The sequence below is a fragment of the Ptychodera flava genome (genome assembly GCF_041260155.1).
Source record: "Ptychodera flava strain L36383 chromosome 23 unlocalized genomic scaffold, AS_Pfla_20210202 Scaffold_23__1_contigs__length_28996876_pilon, whole genome shotgun sequence".
NCBI lineage: Eukaryota > Metazoa > Hemichordata > Enteropneusta > Ptychoderidae > Ptychodera > Ptychodera flava.
In genome coordinates this window covers 4709242-4730547 of record NW_027248277.1, presented here as the reverse complement: position 1 = coordinate 4730547, position 21306 = coordinate 4709242, and the positions used below count along the sequence as shown (strand labels likewise).

Genomic DNA, 21306 nt, shown 5'->3' with positions numbered 1-21306 from the left:
GTAAATTTTCACACTGGAAATTCATAGCCAGTAACTCTGAGGAGAGGTCTTGAAACAGACAAAATCAAAGTGAGACTTGAGTGGACACCGTGGGTCACCAGTATGTATTAGGGAGATGGTGCAGTGGCAAAGAATGTGAAATTTTCAGAAGAGTTACTTTCAGAATGTGCTTAGGAATACAATTCAGAATAACATTCAGACCTCACTATGTGAGATAATATTCTGTATATTCCAGAAGAGTCCTTTCAGAATGTGCTTTGGAATACAATTCAGAATAATATTCAGACACTCACTATGTGAGATAATATTCTGTATAGAAGTAACAAGTCATTGACATTGACATAGTCCCCACTTGTAATAGGAGTATTAGTCTTGATGGGGCAGGGAAATGAGGTCATTAAGAAGTATCACTGGAGTGTATATGTTCAGATCTATGAAGTTATGCATATATATGCATATTCAAGGTCAAAGGTCATCAAGGTCACATGACATTTTGAAAAAAAACCCCATTGTATTGCTAATTAATCCATATATGCCAAAATTCAGACCTCTAGCTCTATTGGCTTGCCCACAATTATATATGGGCATAATTAACGAGGTAAAGCATGTGTTGTCATAAGGTCTCCCATCCTACTAAATATAAAGGACATAGCACTTGTGGTTACTTATTTATTGACATAATCGTGTATTTTACGTAAAAGGTTATCGAGGTCACATGACATTTTGTCCAAAAATTTCTATCCTATAGTCTGTCCCTATATACTAAAAATCATACATTTACCTCTATTGGCTTGCTCAAATTAGATATGCACATAATTAATGAGGTACAATATGTGGCGTCATAAGGTGTCCCATCATACCAAATATGAAGGGCGTAACACTTGTGGTTCCTGAGTTATGGACAAATATGTATATTTGAGGTCAAAGGTCATTGAGGTCACGTGACATTTTTTCAAAAAAAATTGTATTGCTAAGTTATCCCTACATACCAAAATCAGACCTCTTGCTCTATTAGCTCGCTCAAAATTAGATATGTGCATAATTAATGAGGAACAATATGTGGGTCATAAGATGTCCCATCATACCAAATATGAAGGGTGTAGCACTTGTGGTTACTGAGTTTTGGACAAATATGTATATTTGAGGTCAAAGGTCACCGAGGTCACGTGACATTTTGTCAAAATAATTGTATTGCTAAGTTATCCCTATATACCAAAAATCAGACCTCTAGCTCTATTGGCTCGCTCAAAATTAGATATGTGCATAATTAATGAGGTACAATATGTGGCGTTATAAGGTGTCCCATCATACCAAATATGAAGGGTGTAGCACTTGTGGTTACTGAGTTATGGACAAATATGTATATTTGAGGTCAAAGGTCACCGAGGTCACGTGACATTTTGTCAAAAAAATTGTATTGCTAAGTTATCCCTATATACCACAAATCAGACCTCTAGCTCTATTGGCTCGCTCAAAATTAGATATGTGCATAATTAATGAGGTACAATATGTGGCGTCATAAGGTGTCCCATCATACCAAATATGAAGGGTGTAGCACTTGTGGTTACTGAGTTATGGACAAATATGTATATTTGAGGTCAAAGGTCACCGAGGTCACGTGACATTTTGTCAAAAAAATTGTATTGCTAAGTTATCCCTATATACCAAAAATACCGTCAATGACGCTGTACCTTCTCTAATGTGTGGCCAGGTCAGGTAATTGGTTGTTGGCATGGAGTTGTTGGTAAATAGTTGATGATGTAGGGGCATGAGGTGGGATATGGACCCAAAGAACCCAAAAGATGATTAAATACATCAATCAAAAAAATTCTAAGCTACAGTATAAACTGCCTAAAGATAGTTCAATGTGGAAAAAAAAAAAACAATTCAGAAATAAGAATTAACAGTCCAAAATAGTAATGACGCACTTCCTGAGTGCATGTGAAATACACAACCTGGCATCTGTAAATTAAATGTATACCAAGTGATCATTTCCAGTCACTTTTAACTGTTTTTAATGGATTTTCCAAAGAGTCCTGTGGAAATGATGAAAAACGCTTATCTGGTCTTGTGTTTGTATAACCTCATGGCTGATAATTGTCATAGTATTGAAAAAAAATTGAAAGTGAAGAAATTACTGTTTTTAATAGGCATATTTTCCTTGAAATACATGACCGTGTAAAGAATATATGCTAAAAGTGTTTAAGAGTAAATTTCTTTTCAAAAAATAATTTAATTTGTGACCAAAGGATTTTTATTCTTTGAGTTTACAAATTCAAACATTGCAATTTGTTCAATCATCTTGTGCAGTGCAAAATCTATAAAATGACTGAAAAACAAAAAAAATGGCAGAATTACAGTCTTTGTGATGTAAAATGATGGGTTGACATCACGATAACTGTTAATCTGTTTGAAGTACTAATATACTATAATTTAAAAAAGAAAAATTCATGCAGAAACGGTAAAATATATTGTCAGCAAGGTAGTGTTAATTTTGACTTTACATCAAAATATGCCTTTGCTGGATACCAAATATATAGGGCGAAATATCAGCCATGTTCAGCAAAATCCACACAACAGCATTGATCCTTTTCTAATTTGATTTGATTTGCTTATGTTATCCTTGTATGACAGTCAGTACAATATGGAACAACACAGTGAATAAGTATGCTGTAAATGAAATGGTGTGGCTGCATCCACATGCAGCAATAGGAGTGCCTTTGTCTCTCACCCCTCATTTCCAACCTGTCCCATCCCTGAAAAAATAGTTTGGTTCTTATATTTATAATGTTAATAATTTCTGTATTTGTTAAAATGTGCGCATCTCAAAACTTTTGATCATAAACATTTTCATTGTTTTTTATAGCTGACCAATCAGTTAACCTGTTTATTTTGAATATTTGCGCATTTTTCCTCAGTATTTGACATTTTCTGAATACCTTCTTATTCAGTTTGTCATTTTCTAAAAGTTTAAATGCTCCATTGTGTGGTCAAGCTTTCCACAAGCATCAAATGTGGTACTTCATATAGGAGGGTCTGCCTCTAGAGGGCGGGCATCATGAACACTCCTGTGTTTGTTGGTTAATTCCTCCGCGTAAACTTCTGATTGTACTGTGAACATTGAACATGGCCGACGTCCGATTTTCCTGTCTAAAACTTTCACTCATTTTCGTTCATATGACTCTGAAACTCCAGGAACGATTGGGAAGAAAGGGTTATCTTGAAATATTGAGGTACTCGCCGATATTTTGCAAAATTAAATGAGAAAAAATGCAAGGAAAATGCCGACAGGCTTACACAATGACAGTTTTCAGACTCGGAGGCATATGATCATCTCTGCAGATTATGCAACAGGCCCAGATCACGTGAGGCCATGAGAAGATATCCACGCAACTCAGTACCAAACACTAGCGCTCACAGAGTGAGCAAACACAAAGTGAGTACCCCTAACGTCAGCTCAGTAGTCTGTAATAGATTGTAGTCAACTAAGAAACCTTGGAGAAAGGCTTAACACTGTGGCTATGCCGCTAAGTCCCTTTTGATTTTTGTCATAGCTCAAAATCGTTCTCCCACACCTCAACCTGAGCCATGAACACCCCCACCAGTTTATGATATGACCCATCACAATGGCATGACGTCAACGGATCTTGACAGACGGAAGTCTTGACAGACGGAAGTTCTTGACAGCAGCATATTGGTTTTCAACTCTAATACCTTCTCTGTCTATAAATAGACACGAGAAGGTAAAAATCAGACCTCTAGCTCTATTGGCTCGCTCAAAATTAGATATGCACATAATTAATGAGGTACAATATGTGGCGTCATAAGGTGTCCCATCATACCAAATATGAAGAGTGTAGCACTTGTGGTTACTGAGTTATGCACAAATATGTATATTTGAGGTCAAAGGTAATTGAGGTCACGTGACATTTTGTCAAAAAAATTGCATTGCTAAGTTATCCGTACATACCAAAAATCAGACCTCTGGCTCTATTGGCTCGCTCAAAATTAGATATGCACATAATTAATGAGGAACAATATGTGGCGTCATAAGGTGTCCCATCATACCAAATATGAAGGGTGTAGCATTAGTGATTACTGAGTTATGGACAAATATGTATATTTGAGGTCAAAGGTCACCAAGGTCACATGACATTTTGTCAAAAAAAATTGTATTGCTAAGTTATCCATATATACCAAAAATCAGACCTCTAGCTCTATTGGCTTGCTCAAAATTAGATATGCACATAATTAATGAGGTACAATATGTGGCATCATAGGGTGTCCCATCATACCATATATGAAAGGTTTAGCACTTGTGGTTACCGAGTTATGGACAAATATGTATATTTGAGGTCAAAGGTCACGTGACATTTTGTGAAAGCGTCTGAGATATCTGCGTGAACGGATGGACTCACATGGATGGACTGACGGACTGACATGACCCAATCTATGAGCCCCCCTGGACTTTATCTGTGGGAACTAAAAACTGTGTCACTGCATCCTTTTTGCAATATGAATACTATGAGAAACTAAATTTTTATTTTTCTTGGCCTTATACATGGGAGTCTATGGACTGCCTTATACATGGGAGTCTATGGACTGCCTTATACATGGGAGTCTATGGACTGCCTTATACATGGGAGTCTATGGACTGCCTTATACATGGGAGTCTATGGACTGCCTTAAACATGGGAGTCTATGGATTGCCTTATACATGGGAGTCTATGGATTGCCTTATACATGGGAGTCTATGGACTTCCTTATACATGGGAGTCTATGGACTGCCTTATACATGGGAGTCTATGGACGGCCTTAACCATGGGAGTCTATGGATTGCCTTATACATGGGAGTCTATGGATTGCCTTATACATGGGAGTCTATGGATTGCCTTATACAGGGGAGTCTATGGAGGAAAAACTAAAAAGTCCTCTAACACCGCCAAATTTGATCGCATTGTGAAACAAATCAACGTGCATCTGTATGAGGTAGAGTAATATCCTTTTACTAAGTTTGAACGAAATCGCTCCAGACGTCTCTGAGATATCTGCGTGAACGAAAAAAGTCATAAAATATGCAAATGAGCAATTAATTAATAAGCCACACCCACCAAAATCTAATCAGATCTAAGTCTCATCATGATAATACCAAATACCAAATTGCATGACATTGGACCAAAGGGTTCTTAAGTTATGAGTGGAACAAAATCTGTCTACGGACGGACGGACAGACGGACGGACGGACGGACGGACGGACAGACGGACACACACACAGACATTGTGGCGACATAGGACACCTTTGGTGCTTCGCACCACGGTGTCCAATAAAATTACAGCAGTATCAACCAGACGCAGATCGGAATTTTTTGTCGTGACGTTATGACATCAGTTTTGCAGTGGGGACAAGATTTTTTTAAATTCTAATACGATTAGCTGTTTTTGAAAGGGAACGTATTACAATTATTGAATTACTTTCTGCAGATGTTGTTTCTTAAGAAATAGTTTCTGCAGGTGTAGTTTCTAAAGCTACATCTGAAGAAATAGTTTTTGCAGATGTAGTTTCTGAAGCTACTGTTTCATCAGCCTGAGAATCACACAATATTGAGGTATTGTCAGCTGGTACTGCTATACCGGTACAAGCCTTGGGCTTAGATGAGTACTCCAGTGATTCTGATTATGGTTCAGATTATGATCTTTATTAAGCAGGTTGTAATTCAACACAATTTGTAGGCAAATAATAATAACCTGGTGTATCAATAAACATATAAACTCTGTAATACTTCTGTTTGTCTTCCATAATTTATTTCACAAGATTCAATTTCATGTTACTTTTTATACTTCAGTTATAATAAACTTGACAGTAAATTGCCCTCAAAAGTGCCACCACAGGCCACCAATTGAAGATGAATAATTAGAAAAGCTTCACCTTCAGGAGGGGGGACACCCCCTCCTGGCCCCCCCCCCCCACGTGCGCTTGCGTACACGCCTTGCTCCGCTTCGCTCCGCACAAGGCTGTACCCTCCTGTTCTTTCACTTGTACCCTTCTATTCTGAAAAACATTGACAGCCCTGATATACAATACCAGTACCACTGAACATGTATACTGGTACCACTATACAATACCAGTACCGCTGTACATTTATACTGGTACCACTATACAATACCAGTACCACTGTACATGTACTGGTACCACTATACAATACCAGTACCACTGTACATGTATACTGGTACCACTATACAATATCAGTAACACTGTACACGTATACTGGTACCACTATACAATATCAGTACCACTGTACATGTATACTGGTACCACTATACAATACCAGTACCACTGTACATGTATACTGGTACCACTATACAATACCAGTATCGCTGTACATGTATACTGGTACCACTATACAATACCAGTACCACTGTACATGTATACTGGTACCACTATACAATACCAGTACCACTGTACATGTATACTGGTACCACTATACAATACCAGTACCACTGTACATGTATACTGGTACCACTATACAATACCAGTACCACTGTACATGTATACTGGTACCACTATACAATACCAGTACCACTGTACATGTATACTGGTACCACTATACAATACCAGTACCACTGTACATGTATACTGGTACCACTATACAATACCAGTACCACTGTACATGTATACTGGTACCACTATACAATACCAGTACCGCTGTACATGTATACTGGTACCACTATACAATACCAGTACCACTGTACATGTACTGGTACCACTATACAATACCAGTACCACTGTACATGTATACTGGTACCACTATACAATATCAGTAACACTGTACACGTATACTGCTACCACTATACAATATCAGTAACACTGTACATGTATACTGCTACCACTATACAATACCAGTACCACCGTACATGTATACTGGTACCACTATACAATACCAGTACCACTGTACATGTATACTGGTACCACTATACAATAATAGTACCACTGTACACGTATACTGGTACCACTATACAATACCAGTACCACTGTACATGTATACTGCTACCACTATACAATAGCAGTACCACTGTACATGTATACTGCTACCACTATACAATACCAGTACCACTGTACATGTATACTGCTACCACTATACAATACCAGTACCACGGTACATGTATATTGGTACCACTATACGATACCAGGACCACTGTACATGTATACTGGTACCACTATACAATATCAGTACCACTGTACATGTATACTGGTACCACTATACAATACCAGTACCACTGTACATGTATACTGCTACCACTATACAATAATAGTACCACTGTACATGTATACTGCTACCACTATACAATACCAGTACCACTGTACATGTATACTGGTACCACTATACAATAATAGTACCACTGTACATGTATACTGCTACCACTATACAATACCAGTACCACTGTACACGTATACTGGTACCACTATACAATACCAGTACCACTGTACATGTATACTGCTACCACTATACAATAGAAGTACCACTGTACATGTATACTGCTACCACTATACAATACCAGTACCACTGTACATGTATACTGGTACCACTATACAATACCAGTACCACTGTACATGTATACTGGTACCACTATACAATAACAGTACCACTGTACATGTATACTGGTACCACTATACAATACCAGTACCACTGTACATGTATACTGGTACCACTATACAATACCAGTACCACTGTACATGTATACTGGTACCACTATACAATACCAGTACCACTGTACATGTATACTGGTACCACTATACAATACCAGTACCACTGTACATGTATACTGGTACCACTATACAATACCAGTACCACTGTACATGTATACTGGTACCACTATACAATAACAGTACCACTGTACATGTATACTGGTACCACTATACAATACCAGTACCACTGTACATGTATACTGGTACCACTATACAATACCAGTACCACTGTACATGTATACTGGTACCACTATACAATACCAGTACCACTGTACATGTATACTGGTACCACTATACAATACCAGTACCACTGTACACGTATACTGGTACCACTATACAATACCAGTACCACTGTACATGTATACTGCTACCACTATACAATAGCAGTACAATAGCAGTACCACTGTACATGTATACTGCTACCACTATACAATACCAGTACCACTGTACATGTATAATGCTACCACTATAGAATACCAGTACCACTGTACATGTATACTGGTACCACTATACAATACCAGTACCACTGTACATGTATACTGGTACCACTATACAATACCAGTACCACCATACATGTATACTTGTACCACTATACAAGCGTAATAACTCTTATTCTTCCAGACCTAATCAACACAGATATAATGTGAGGCTGTCAATATAATGTTGAAATTTTAAACAAATTTTCTGTATATTGTAAACTTATTAGATACACCGAATGGAATATAAGGTGCATTCTACCTGCATGGCAACACAATTTATAATTTTTGTCTTTGACCTAAGTCCAGTAACCTCAGCAATGCTATCACTTACAAAGACTTTATCTCCAAGGGTATTTTCCAGTTGTAGCTGTCTTGTAATTTCCTTGAGAGCAATCCTATCATCTGTCTGAAGTAAACCATTCAAGTTGACTTGTAATAAATTCTCCTTGGCTATTTTGTCTGATTTCACTTCATCCAGTACACTCTGTAACAGCTACAAGCAAATCAAATCCATGTCATTCACTTGATTTCTGTAAGTCAGTACTCTTTACACCACTACATTCCATTATATGGACTGAACCATTATGTTACAAACAAAACAATCAAACCATTACATTCATGGGAATGGATTAAATTTCTCAATTTAAATTAATAACAAATAGTTAAATTTATTGAATTCAAAGTAGATTTTATTCTTGAAATAAAATCCAAGTGAATAATTTATTCATTGCAATATTACATTTTTTTACAGACTATGTTAACACTGGTATTTTACTCAGAAGAAACAGCTTGTTGTAGAGGGCGCACTAGTCACAACATCACTTCATGTCACTCTGTTCATGCAAAGCAAAGCAAACTCTAGAAAATCATTTTACCAATACAATTTGGAATAAACCCTTTAGTTTACTGTTCACAGTTGGATAAACATACAGACCACTGGGAAGACAAAACTAAATTTATTGTTGATCACCAGTTGTGTTAAGCCAGAGGTAATAATGTAAGGAACTCAATTTTTTTTATTCTGGCTGATTAATTTGACATTTTTCACTCAAAATAGGTGAAATGTTTAATAATACTGTCATTCATGTATTATTTGTTTAAGGTAGAACGCACCTCGGGGACAGACATTCGGACTCTCAAACTTTTACAATTCTCTTCTGATAAACCTCTTGTGGGGATTCATTTTAAAGCTCTCAGTGTAAAAAAACTTTTTACCGGCTTAGTTTTTCGAAATTCCAAAATTTTTATCTTTCTCCATAGAGTTAATACATGGATGGCGGCCATTTTGAATTTCTAATATCGGTAAATCTTGGGTTATTTGTTTCTCTAGTACCAAAATTTGCACGGTGACCCCCGATTTTTATTCTTGATTTTGAAAAAGAATGGTTGAAAAATTTCTTAAGGAAAGTTTGAGCAAAACTTTAAGTCTTTCACTTTCGAGGCGCATAATATCTTTATCACAAATATTTTCTTGTTTGCCCTTACAATATCAATATTGTTATTGGGTGGTAAGCTGGTGAAAAACATATCAACAGATAACATCTTAGAATTCTAAACTTCAATTTGCAAAGTTTCTGAGACTTATAGAACCCCTGAATCAGAACACCCCCCCCCCCCCATTAATTTTCAACCAGAGGATGACATTCCCCCCCCCCCTTCTTTTTTGGAGAGAAACAGTGAGATAACATTGATGGTGAACCAACCATAATGTGATAATGAACATATTAGTAAACTTTTCTAAATGTGCAAATGTCTATCACTTTGCCCAGAACTATTGTCAAAAGCAGTCTAAATATCAGGAGTATTTTCCTGATTTGGAGGGAGGGGGGTATTTTCTCCCATTTTGTCTGCTGAATGCTACTGTCTTTGGTCTACTGAAAAGAAATTATTCTATTCTTACCATTGTTTTACCACTGCCTCTGGGACCAATCACTAAAGCTGAGTTGCTTTCCCCCATGGAAACACACCTTCTCATAAGATCTAAAAGATGTCTAAAATGAAACAAAACTTACAGTTTCATCAGATCTTTTCATCAATTTGCAAAAATGTGTGCATAATAGTTCTAGTCCTTTTATCATAAAAGCACTGCGGCCCTACTAATTACTGCCCGTGACTGCCCGTAGCTGCCTGAGGACTGCCCGTTGCTGCCTGAGGACTGCCCAAGAACTGACCCCGTAGCTGCCTGAGGACTGCCCAAGAACTGACCCCGTAGCTGCCTGAGGACTGCCCAAGAACTGACCCCGTAGCTGCCTGAGGACTGCCCAAGAACTGACCCCGTTGCTGCCTGAGGACTGCCCAAGAACTGACCCCGTTGCTGCCTGAGGACAGCCCAAGAACTGACCCCGTTGCTGCCTGAGGACTGCCCAAGAACTGACCCCGTTGCTGCCTGAGGACTGCCCAAGAACTGACCCCGTTGCTGCCTGAGGACAGCCCAAGAACTGACCCCGTTGCTGCCTGAGGACTGCCCAAGAACTGACCCCGTTGCTGCCTGAGGACTGCCCAAGAACTGACCCCGTTGCTGCCTGAGGACTGCCCAAGAACTGACCCCGTTGCTGCCTGAGGACAGCCCAAGAACTGACCCCGTTGCTGCCTGAGGACAGCCCAAGAACTGACCCCGTAGCTGCCTGAGGACTGCCCAAGAACTGACTGAGGACTGCCAGAGTAAAAATAGTGACAATGTCACTGGTCGCTCCCATAGAGTTATCAAAACAAGCTAAAATCAAGCTAAAAGATTTTTTTATCACAAATAGAAACAATTCCCCAATAAAATAAAATTATGCAAATTTCACCAGAATTTGATCAAATCTTACTGACGTCACCCGTAAAAACCTCTATACTAAGTTTCAACTCAATCGGACGTGTGGTTTTAGAGTTAAAAAAAAATTTTTGATCAAAATGAAAAAATAGCCAAAAAATGCAAATATGCAAAGTTCACCACGATTTGCCCAGATTTGGGAAAGGTCACTCCTATGCACTTCCATACCAAGTTTCAAATCAATCAGACTTGTGGTTTCAGAGAAGAAGATTTTTTGACCAAAAATGGGAGAAAATTACAAAAAAATTCATGAAAAATAGCAAGTCCAAGATACTGACCCAAGATGTGCACAATCATTTCAGGTCAGCCAAAGTACTTACATGCTAATTTTTCATCTAATCTGCTCAGTGGCTATTGAGATTTTCAATAAAATGTAAACTAGTAAACATATATACATACGGCTATAAGAGCTAACAACGACCCAATGGTCGACAGAGCTCTGCTGTGTTATGTAGAGAGCAACGTTTTGTGACATATGTATTGATGAAGAAGGTTGAGATCTTTGATAGCTCATTTCAGGATGGCCTGACCTAAAATGGCAAAATTAGCTGCAAAAATACAAAATTGATGATTTCATCATAATTATGTATAAAAATGTATACCAAATATCAAAGCTATCACATGAGTAACTTTTGAGAAACAAATATTTTGACCAAAAACGGCAAAAACTGACCCAAAAATACAAAAATTGAAGATTTCATCAAATTTCACTATATCACACTAAGAGAACCCCCAGGAACCTGTATACCAAATATCAAAGGCATCAGACAAGTAGTTTTTGAGAAACACATTTTTTGACCAAAAATGGCAAAAATTGCACCAAAAATACAAAATTGCAGATTTCATCATATATTCCGTATATCATATTCAGTTTATCTGTAGGAACCTGTATACCAAATATCAAAGCTGTCAGACGAGCGGTTTTGATGAAATAAATTTTTGACCAAAAATGACAAAAAAATTCCTTAAAAATACAGATTTGCTTATTTCATCACAATTTGAACAAATCCAAGTTGGGCTATCCCTAGGGACCTGTATACCAAATATCAAAGCTGTCAGACAAGCGCTTTTGATGAAATAAATTTTTGACCAAAAATGACAAAAAATTCCTAAAAATACAGATTTGCTTATTTCATTACAATTTGAACAAATCTAAGTTGGGTTATCCCTAGGGACCTGTATACCAAATATCAAAGCTGTCAGACAAGCGCTTTTGATGAAATAAATTTTTGACCAAAAATGACAAAAAAATTCCTTAAAATACAGATTTGCATATTTCATCACAATTTGAACAAATCCAAGTTGGGTTATCCCTAGAGACCCCTATACCAAATATCAAAGCTGTCTGACTAGCGGTTGAGATTTTTTACCAAAACGCCTTTTTTGGCACTAATTTGCATATTTTTGGCAATGACAACTTCATTTGAACAAAATCTCATCTACAGCCCATCATCCATGTACACACCAAATATCAAGATGAAATATGCAGCGGTTTTGGAGTTTTTGATGTTGACGGACAGACATACAGACATACAGACATACAGAGTACAGACATACAGACATACAGACATACATACATACAGACATTTCCCTAGCCTATAAGAATAGCTTCCATTGCCATATATACATATGGCTATGGGAGCAAAAAGTAGTTCAAATTTCACCAATTTTAACACTAAGCCAATAGGTTCAACTTATATCATGCCAGGCTAACCAAAATATCATTCATTTGGCGTTCACTTGATGTTTTCTCTAGTGGTTTTGGAACTCAGAAGATGCTGGATTATCGACTAGAAAGACGTCCCCAGCTTGCTTGTGAGATCATACCATTGATTGTGAGATCATACCATTGATTGTGAGATCATACCATTGATTGTGAGATCATACCATACAGTGCAAGGGGTGTTAGGCTGTCAAGCTGCATGCGTGTGGCTAGGATATCATACAACCTCTTGCACTGAATGATATGATCTCACTATCAAGCTGGTGACGTCCTCCAAGTCCGGTGTCTTCTGAGTTCCAAAACAGCTCGAGAAAACATCAGGTTAACACCAAATCAATGATACTTTTGGTTGGCTGGGCATGATATAAGTTGAACCTATTGGCTTAGTGTTAAAATTGGCGAAATTAAATGGCCTACTTTTTCCTCGGGCAGCTACGGGCAGTCACGGGCACTAGTATTAGTAGGACCCAAAAGCACTGAAGATGACAGTGTTGAGTTAACTAGTATGATCTGAACCCAAACTAAGAGGTTTTTCAAGTATTGTAGTTGAAAGGATGTACACAAATAAAAAATCTAAAACGATTTTATTAAGTAATATAAATTTCATAATTACGGATCACTTCAGTCACGCCTAACAAGAATGTGTCTACGTTATGCAGTTCTGTAGCAAACAACTTTCCGTTACAACTCTGAGTAGTGGGAAAAGTGGGCCTTTCCTCATCACCTAAACATCACCGTGAGGCTGCAGGCAGGGTGAACTGTGGTCACAATGAAATACTGAGGGGCGAGTCAAAACGTCGATGGACGGATCGACCCATGGCCACATCCATCATTTGATTTTGAATAAACGTACAAGTAAATCACAGAGATAAGACACAACAAAATACGGACCTCCTTTTACAAGTGGTATAGCCAGAAACTGATGACGTCAAATCGCCGTACACAAAACACAGACGCCTTGAAATTATGGCACTGTGTATTGTGTACGGCGATTTGACGTCATCAGTTTGTTGCTATACCACTTGTACAATGATGCCCAAAATACGAACCTCCTCTGGCTGTCAAGGCCATACACTTTCGTTTGAACAGACTTCTGAGAAAGTCTTTCTCTCAAAATCCGCTGGACTTCACGAGGACATCCATCTTCAGCAAGTTTGACGATAGACTTCCTACGAAACATCACGGACTTTTCAGACGATTGGCAAAGTTGAACACCTTATGTAGCAAGTCGGAATTTTTGTAAGTATTATAAAAAGTGTCATATATCCAAAAAAGTTCTTCACCAATCTTATACAAATAGTAGTGCCACCATGTACGGATACGCATACGGTGTATTCAAGAAATTCAACGAGGCCGCCATGCCATCGTACACCCGTCTGAAGTTATTCCTAGTCTCGAATTCGTCGTAAAAATTGTTGGTGACCTATTTTAAAACTCTTTGTAAACGCACGAAAACATAATAGCAAATATTTCAATTTTGAATTTTCAATGAACGTAAGAATGATTTCAGCTACATTACTTTCATTTTTCATATTTCTTTTTAATTCTTGAGCGTTCCGTGGTTTGCAAGCGCCGCACAGCCAGCCCGTGGGTTCAGCAACTTCAGTCTGGCGCCCTCTTAAGTTATATTTTGGGAGATGTCAGTAAGACGTCTAAACGGATTCAATTAATGTCACGTCATTCAAGGCAAATAAATAATTTTCCAAGTTAAAGGAAAAACAAGAGGATCAAAATAACAATAGGGTCATCTTGAACCACTGTTTAATAGTGGTGGTACAAGCACAGACATATGCTGGTTTCTGCCAATCACATGCTCTGCCGTACACATACCTCAGTTCACCTATCTGACAAACTTTTCAGCAGTGTTTTGTAATGAGTATTACTCATCAGTGTCATTTCAGCATGACTTTGCTGAATTTCCACATTCTATGCTACAACAATCTACATCAAAATTGGACATGCAACGTTTTTTCAATAGAATTTCCTATATTTTATGAAATTCATCAACTTACATAAAATGCTAACATTGTTTTCAATGACAAATAGAAACTGCTATCCGTATCTGTATGACAGGCAACATCAATTAAGATTTCATAGCAAAAGCTATGTTTCAATGAATATTCAATCTTGTCTGCCTGCAAGCAGTTGAGGTTGTGAACATTTCACCAGTACTGCAATAATGTTTCTAAATTCAAGTAATAAACAGTATCACAAAATTCATGAAAAAGCCAAAAAAGAGCAACTTTTTCCCTTTTGACACCTGTGTTGGTGCGCCCTCTATCAAGCAATTGTGGTTCATGGTCACTTCTACCAGTTGCTTCTTTCATTGAGGTGCTTTACCTATCTGTTCCTGTATCATGCAATCATGTACTTCATTTCCTATTGTGACAAATTGTAAAGCACTGTTTTTGTTTTTTTCATATTTTTTACTGCTACTTATATTCCTGTTCTCTTGACTTTGTTTTCCTCTGTTGACCATATAGGAAGTCCTAAGTACTTGCTACTTTACTGACAAAGAATTGTCTGTTGTGTTTGTTGAAAGTAAGTGAAAGTATGGAAGCCATATTTATTGAGTCAAACAAAAGATATCTTGATGACAACCCTAGCAGTGAAGTCTAATAAAAGATATCTTGAGAAACCTAGCGGAGAAAGTCCTGGTATCAGCTAGATTTTAATAGCGTGTCTGATCACAGTCATCACGGAATCGTCAGGACAATTCTCTGAATATGGGAAAAGTTTATCCAATGTTGAAATCATGTGAAGGAAAATGCTTTTTTAGCTTCTGAAAAAGCAAATTTCTTTTACTTTTTGTGGAACTTTTTGTCTATTGGCAAATTGTCTGCAACTGAAGACTTTCAGCACTATATGCAGATAGAAACAAAAGAAATGTAATTTAGACCACTATATTGTCTTCAGGTTTTTGTCTCATTTATCAGCCACTGTTTCTAAGTTTACTTCCCACAGCAAACGTAACACCCATTACTCAGCTTATCAACACTGACTGTATTGATATGTCTAGTGACTGTGTCAGTGTGTTCTGCATTGCTAACATTTCTAATAATATTCAGATCCGTACTTGAATTCATTTGTCAACCCTAAACATGCACTTCCCACACTGACCAACCAAGTATTGCGTACGAGATTGACCAAGAAACTGTATGTTCTTGATGCATGGAAAAAAATACTGAAAAACGGCAAAAAGTTTAATGTACTATAGCTCTAACAAATTCATCAACCAAAACATGGACAAGGTAAATGAGTGTGTTTTTTGAAAAAAAACAAAAACAATGAGAGTAGCGATGTATTTGATAAATCCTTTAATACTCACAGATACGCAATTCAAATCTACAGCTCTACTATCAGAACAAAGTTAAAACAAAAATAACAAAAAAACTCTTCTTTAAACTTACAACCAGACATCACATCATTTTTGATTCCGTAAAAAAGACAAAACTAAAACTGAGAAAAAATCTCGATCATGCTGATTGTCCTGTCTGTACATTGGAAGCTTTACTTTCAAACTTTACAATGAGCATGCTCAGACGACCCAGGGTTGCCTGACTATGTAAAATCTAATAAAACTTTTCTGAGCATGCTCTGTGGGAGCGAGTGCCTCCCACACTGCACATGCTCACTGTTATACCCTGTTGCCATTGACAACAAATACCCTGGACCATCCAATATGACTGATTCTTTTTTCATTCTACTGGCTATGTAACAGGCTCTACTGATCCTTGAAATTTTTCACCATAGCAGATTTTACAGCGTAAAATATGCAAGCTTGGCACACATTTTGTATCAACATTCAAAATATTCTCAAACTCAAAAATGATGTGATGTCAGAGGTACAACTACTGCTAATCCAGGTCATGTCCCCCTCCAACACCCCTAAAAATGAGTAAAGTGACCCGCTTTGTTTTTATACCCAGACTTAAAATCTCACTAAAAAGGGGTGATGGTGGGGAACTTTCGAGGGGTTTTTCGCAGAACCTGGCTTTTTTCCCTACGTAATAAAAAATACTTTTCTTCAAGTCATTTTTATATATATAATTCTGTTGAAGTAGCGTGATGTTGATATTACGTACACATCACTGCTCTAGTAGTATGGCAAAGTTGAAAACGTGGTTGGACAATTTCATGATACGCAAAGTCTTAACCCTCACAGATGAAGCAACTGATTATCATACAAATAGTTTTGTGGTTTTACATAAGAAAAAGTCTTTTATGTGAAGTAGAGAGAAAAACCTTCACAAAGTGGCTGCAAGAAGTGAACTGTAATTTGAAATTTTACATTTCTTAATTTTGTTTGCTGAGAAATGTCACATACATTATAGTCTCATCTTGGTTACCATGTAAATTACAATCTGAACTACATGATTTATGAGCTGTGTTCAAGTCCTCCTTTCAGGCCCCCTAGCCAAACTCTAAATTACAAAGAACCCCCAGCTTACCCTGCCATGTATGTACCCCCTAGTTTACAATCAATAACATTCTTAATTGAGTTGTCTACTTTGTCCCATTGTATCACAAACTGTTGTTTGGTTGTTCCTACCTCGTTTTATACCATACCACTAAAACAGCAATTCATAGTATAATTAATCTTACAATACAAAAAAAACCTAGAGATTTTTTTTTCTCAAAGACTTTTAGACTCTGGGGCCATCAAGAGTGCTTGCAGTTCTGGTGCCAATAAAACACAGTGATGGAGTATGGTCAAGTCATTCACTATGCATCAGTCAACTGTCAGTAGTATCAGAGTTGACCATGCAACAATACTGGTGTTTGCGAGGTGCTCACATACAATACGCACATCATTTTCAGTGCAAGTGCTTTGTATTATGTATATACACAAGTAATTAATATTCCATTATCAGACATTTTTTCATTAAATAAAAAATAACCTACCTCCAGGAATAACACTTTCACTTCAATATAATGTATCCGAAACATGCCCTTTTTATCAATGCTGGTTTTTTCTACTCACAAAATCATCAGATTTTATCGCAAGGTTTATGGGACTTTGCTACTTGAAATCCTTCCATAATGTGCTCAAAACAGAAGTTGATAATTTTTGACCCTCAAATTTCGAAATCAAAATATATGTCCTGATTTTCCTTTTATCCAACCATCTACATGAATCTGGTGAAAAAGATAGAGAAAATAAGCTCAATGTTGACACAAGGTTGGCAATTAGAATTGATAGCCATCAGGCAAAGTATACACAGAGCTGTATTGTTTGTTAAAAAGTTAGGGGGTTTTCATCTCACTTCAGTCCACAGAGTCACTTCACAAAGTTCAGCAGAACTTAGAAGCCAAGTAAATGTAGAAGTTTAGGGAACGAGCATTATTTACAACAGAGAGGGAGGGCAGAAGAGAAAATGAGGGGGGGGGCAATGAAAAACAGGGTATGGGGGGCCTAGAAAAATAAGGAGCGCAATTATATAAGGGGACCCCTCCCACTTTTCACTCAATGTATATCATACTGATAAAACACTCTGGAAAGGGCAGAAAACAATTCTTTCATAAACCAGTTTTGTGAAGTTATCCAATGAAACAGCACAATTGGGAATTTCAAAAACATGGCGACCCCATCACCAGTAAATCCAAATGTTAACCAGGAATATTATGTGGCTCTTGTGGTTGTAAAAGCACAGATTACACAAAGCAGGTAAACATACAAAGCTATGTATTCCTGTAGTGTTTGTGGAAGGGATGGACACATCAAAAATTGTAGCCTGGCAAACGGCTGAAGTAACTGATTCTTTGTTTTTGATATGCTTCTAGTTACTTTTTAACTTTGTCATATGACAATTACCTTAAAACAATCATATGTACATTTGATAAATGTATGTTTTGAGAAATATGAAAACCTGGACAAAAGAGAATTTCATTACATTCCCCTGATTTCATACTACAAATGTCTTGTTGACCTTGTGACTAAAGCAGACCTTTTGAAAGCAAACATTAGACATAATGCATTCATAATGGCAAGTTTCCGTGTACATGTTGGCCTAGTTTGTTGCCATATCACTCAATATCATTCTCATAACATTAAAAATGCAAATGACTAATATTTAAAAGATGTACAAAAAGCTCAAATTCAAGTTTTGAATGTAGAGATGATTTATTGCAATAAATCTTGATATACTGAATGTTTACAATTGAATGTGTACACTACTGATAAGGTCAGATTTTCAACAAAAATAAATGACAGTGTATCTGAGTTTGTTTGGCAGCAAGTGACTGATAACTCACTGAAACTTGAGAGTGCAGTTACTGTAATAACAACAGTGATATAATTGCTGATGTCTAATGCAATTTCGTGTCTTCTGAGTTCAATTTCCTTTTTTAAATAAAATCTGAATTTTAGGATAGCCCCCAGTTATAATAATATCTTCTAAAAGTTGTAACATTTTATGGCCAGCTACAGCATTTTCCCCAATATATTTACTTTGGATGACAATACCTGTGTAGATTTCAAAAAGCAGTCTTCATGGTTCTTAACCCTTGTCTATGAGTCTTTTTAGTCCCCACGGACACCGTCCGGGGGGACTTATAGGTTTGGTCATGTCGTGCGTGCTTGCGTCCGTCCGTGCGTCTGTGCGTCCGTCCGTTCACGCAGATATCTCAGAGATGCCCAGGTCAATTTCTTTCAAACTTTGCACAAGGATAGTACCCTACCCCATACAGATGCACGTCGATTTGTTTCACAATGCGATCAAATTTGGCCGTGTTAGAGGACTTTTTAGTTTTCACCTCCATAGACTCCCATGTATAAGGCAGTCTCCATAGACTCCCATGTATAAGGCAGTCCAAAGACTCCCATGTATAAGGCAGTCCATAGACTCCCATGTATAAGGCAGTCCATAGACTCCCATGTATAAGGCAGTCCATAGACTCCCATGTATAAGGCCAAGAAAAATAAAAATTTAGTTTCTCATCGTATTCATATTGCAAAAAGGATGCAGTGACACAGTTTTTAGTCCCCACGGATGAAGTCCAGGGGGCTTATAGATTGGGTCATGTCCGTCCATGAGTCCATCCATGAGTCCATCCATTCACGCAGATATCTCAGATATTTTGACAAAATGTCACGTGACCTTAGTGACCTTTGACCTCAAATATATATATATGTCCATAACTCGGTAACCACAAGTGCTACACCCTTCATATATGGTATGATGGGACAGCTTATGACGCCACATATTGTACCTCATTAATTATGTGCATATCTAATTTTGAGCAAGCCAATAGAGCTAGCGGTCTGATTTTTGGTATATAGGGATAACTTAGCAATACAATTTTTTTGACAAAATGTCACGTGACCTCGGTGACCTTTGACCTCAAATATACATATTTGTCCATAACTCAGTAACCACAAGTGCTACTACCTTCATGTATGGTATGATGGGACACTTTATGATGCCACATATTGTACCTCATTAATTATGTGCATATCTAATTTTGAGCGAGCCAATAGAGCTAGAGGTCTGATTTTTGGTATATAGGGATAACTTAGCAATACAATTTTTTTGACAAAATGTCGTGTGACCTCGGTGACCTTTGACCTCAAATATACATATTTGTCCATAACTCAGTAACCACAAGTGCTACACCCTTCATGTATGGTATGATGGGACACTTATGATGCCACATACTGTACCTCATTAATTATGTGCATATCTAATTTTGAGCGAGCCAATAGAGCTAGAGGTCTGATTTTTGGTATATAGGGATAACTTAGCAATACAATTTTTTTGACAAAATGTCATGTGACCTCGGTGACCTTTGACCTCAAATATACATATTTGTCCATAACTCAGTAACCACAAGTGCTACACCCTTCATATATGGTATGATGGGACACCTTATGACGCCACATATTGTACCTCATTAGTTATGTGCATATCTAATTTTGAGCAGCAGTCAATAGAGCTAGAGGTCTGATTTTTTGTATATAGGGATAACTTAGCAATACAATTATTTTGACAAAATGTCACATGACCTCGATGACCTCAATATACATATTTGTCCATAACTCAGTAACCACAAGTGGTACACCCTTCATATATGGTATGATGGGAGACCTTATGATGCTTCATACTGTACCTCATTAATTATGCATATATCTAATTCTGAGCAAACCCATAGAGCTGGATGTCTGTCATACATATGCACATAGATTTTTTCTGTGATACGATCCAATAAGGCCGCCATGTGGCCATTTTATTACGATTCTTTCATGTCCTGAACTACAGCTCAGACATGTATCAAGCGAATTTATTCAAAAGTATTTTTATCACAGACCTAATGAAGAGGACTCTATCCTCTCTGAGGACCTGTAATCAAAGTACCCATTAACAAGTGGGGACTGTGTCATCAACGATGACTTGTTCACCAAATGTTGCATTTGATCCCTTCCCCTGTCAACAAAGCAACCATTCACTAAAAATGTCTAATCAGTAGCAGACATGTGAAAAGAGTGCTAGAAATGTAAATTTGCCTGACATCAACACTACCAGTCTGTAATACAAAGCTGTCAGCT

General features: G+C 37.5%; 1 protein-coding gene and 1 long non-coding RNA gene across 5 annotated transcripts in view; both read right to left on the bottom strand.

Annotated features, from left to right (window-relative positions):
* LOC139124029 (origin recognition complex subunit 4-like) overlaps nucleotides 1-14046 on the bottom strand; it is a 43092-nt gene extending 29046 nt beyond the window's left edge. The window contains exons 1-3 of the mRNA XM_070690165.1: nucleotides 13811-14046; nucleotides 10124-10214; nucleotides 8555-8716 (exon numbers count right to left, since the gene is read on the bottom strand). Coding sequence (XP_070546266.1) covers nucleotides 8555-8716; nucleotides 10124-10214; nucleotides 13811-13941 — 384 coding nt within the window. The 5' untranslated portion in view covers nucleotides 13942-14046. The remainder of the gene's footprint in view (nucleotides 1-8554; nucleotides 8717-10123; nucleotides 10215-13810) is intronic.
* Nucleotides 14047-16061: 2015 nt separating this feature from the next.
* LOC139124035 (uncharacterized) overlaps nucleotides 16062-21306 on the bottom strand; it is a 104505-nt gene continuing 99260 nt past the window's right edge. For all 4 annotated transcript variants that reach the window (XR_011549839.1, XR_011549837.1, XR_011549836.1 and 1 more), the window contains one exon: nucleotides 16062-17900. This is a non-coding gene — a long non-coding RNA (uncharacterized lncRNA). The remainder of the gene's footprint in view (nucleotides 17901-21306) is intronic.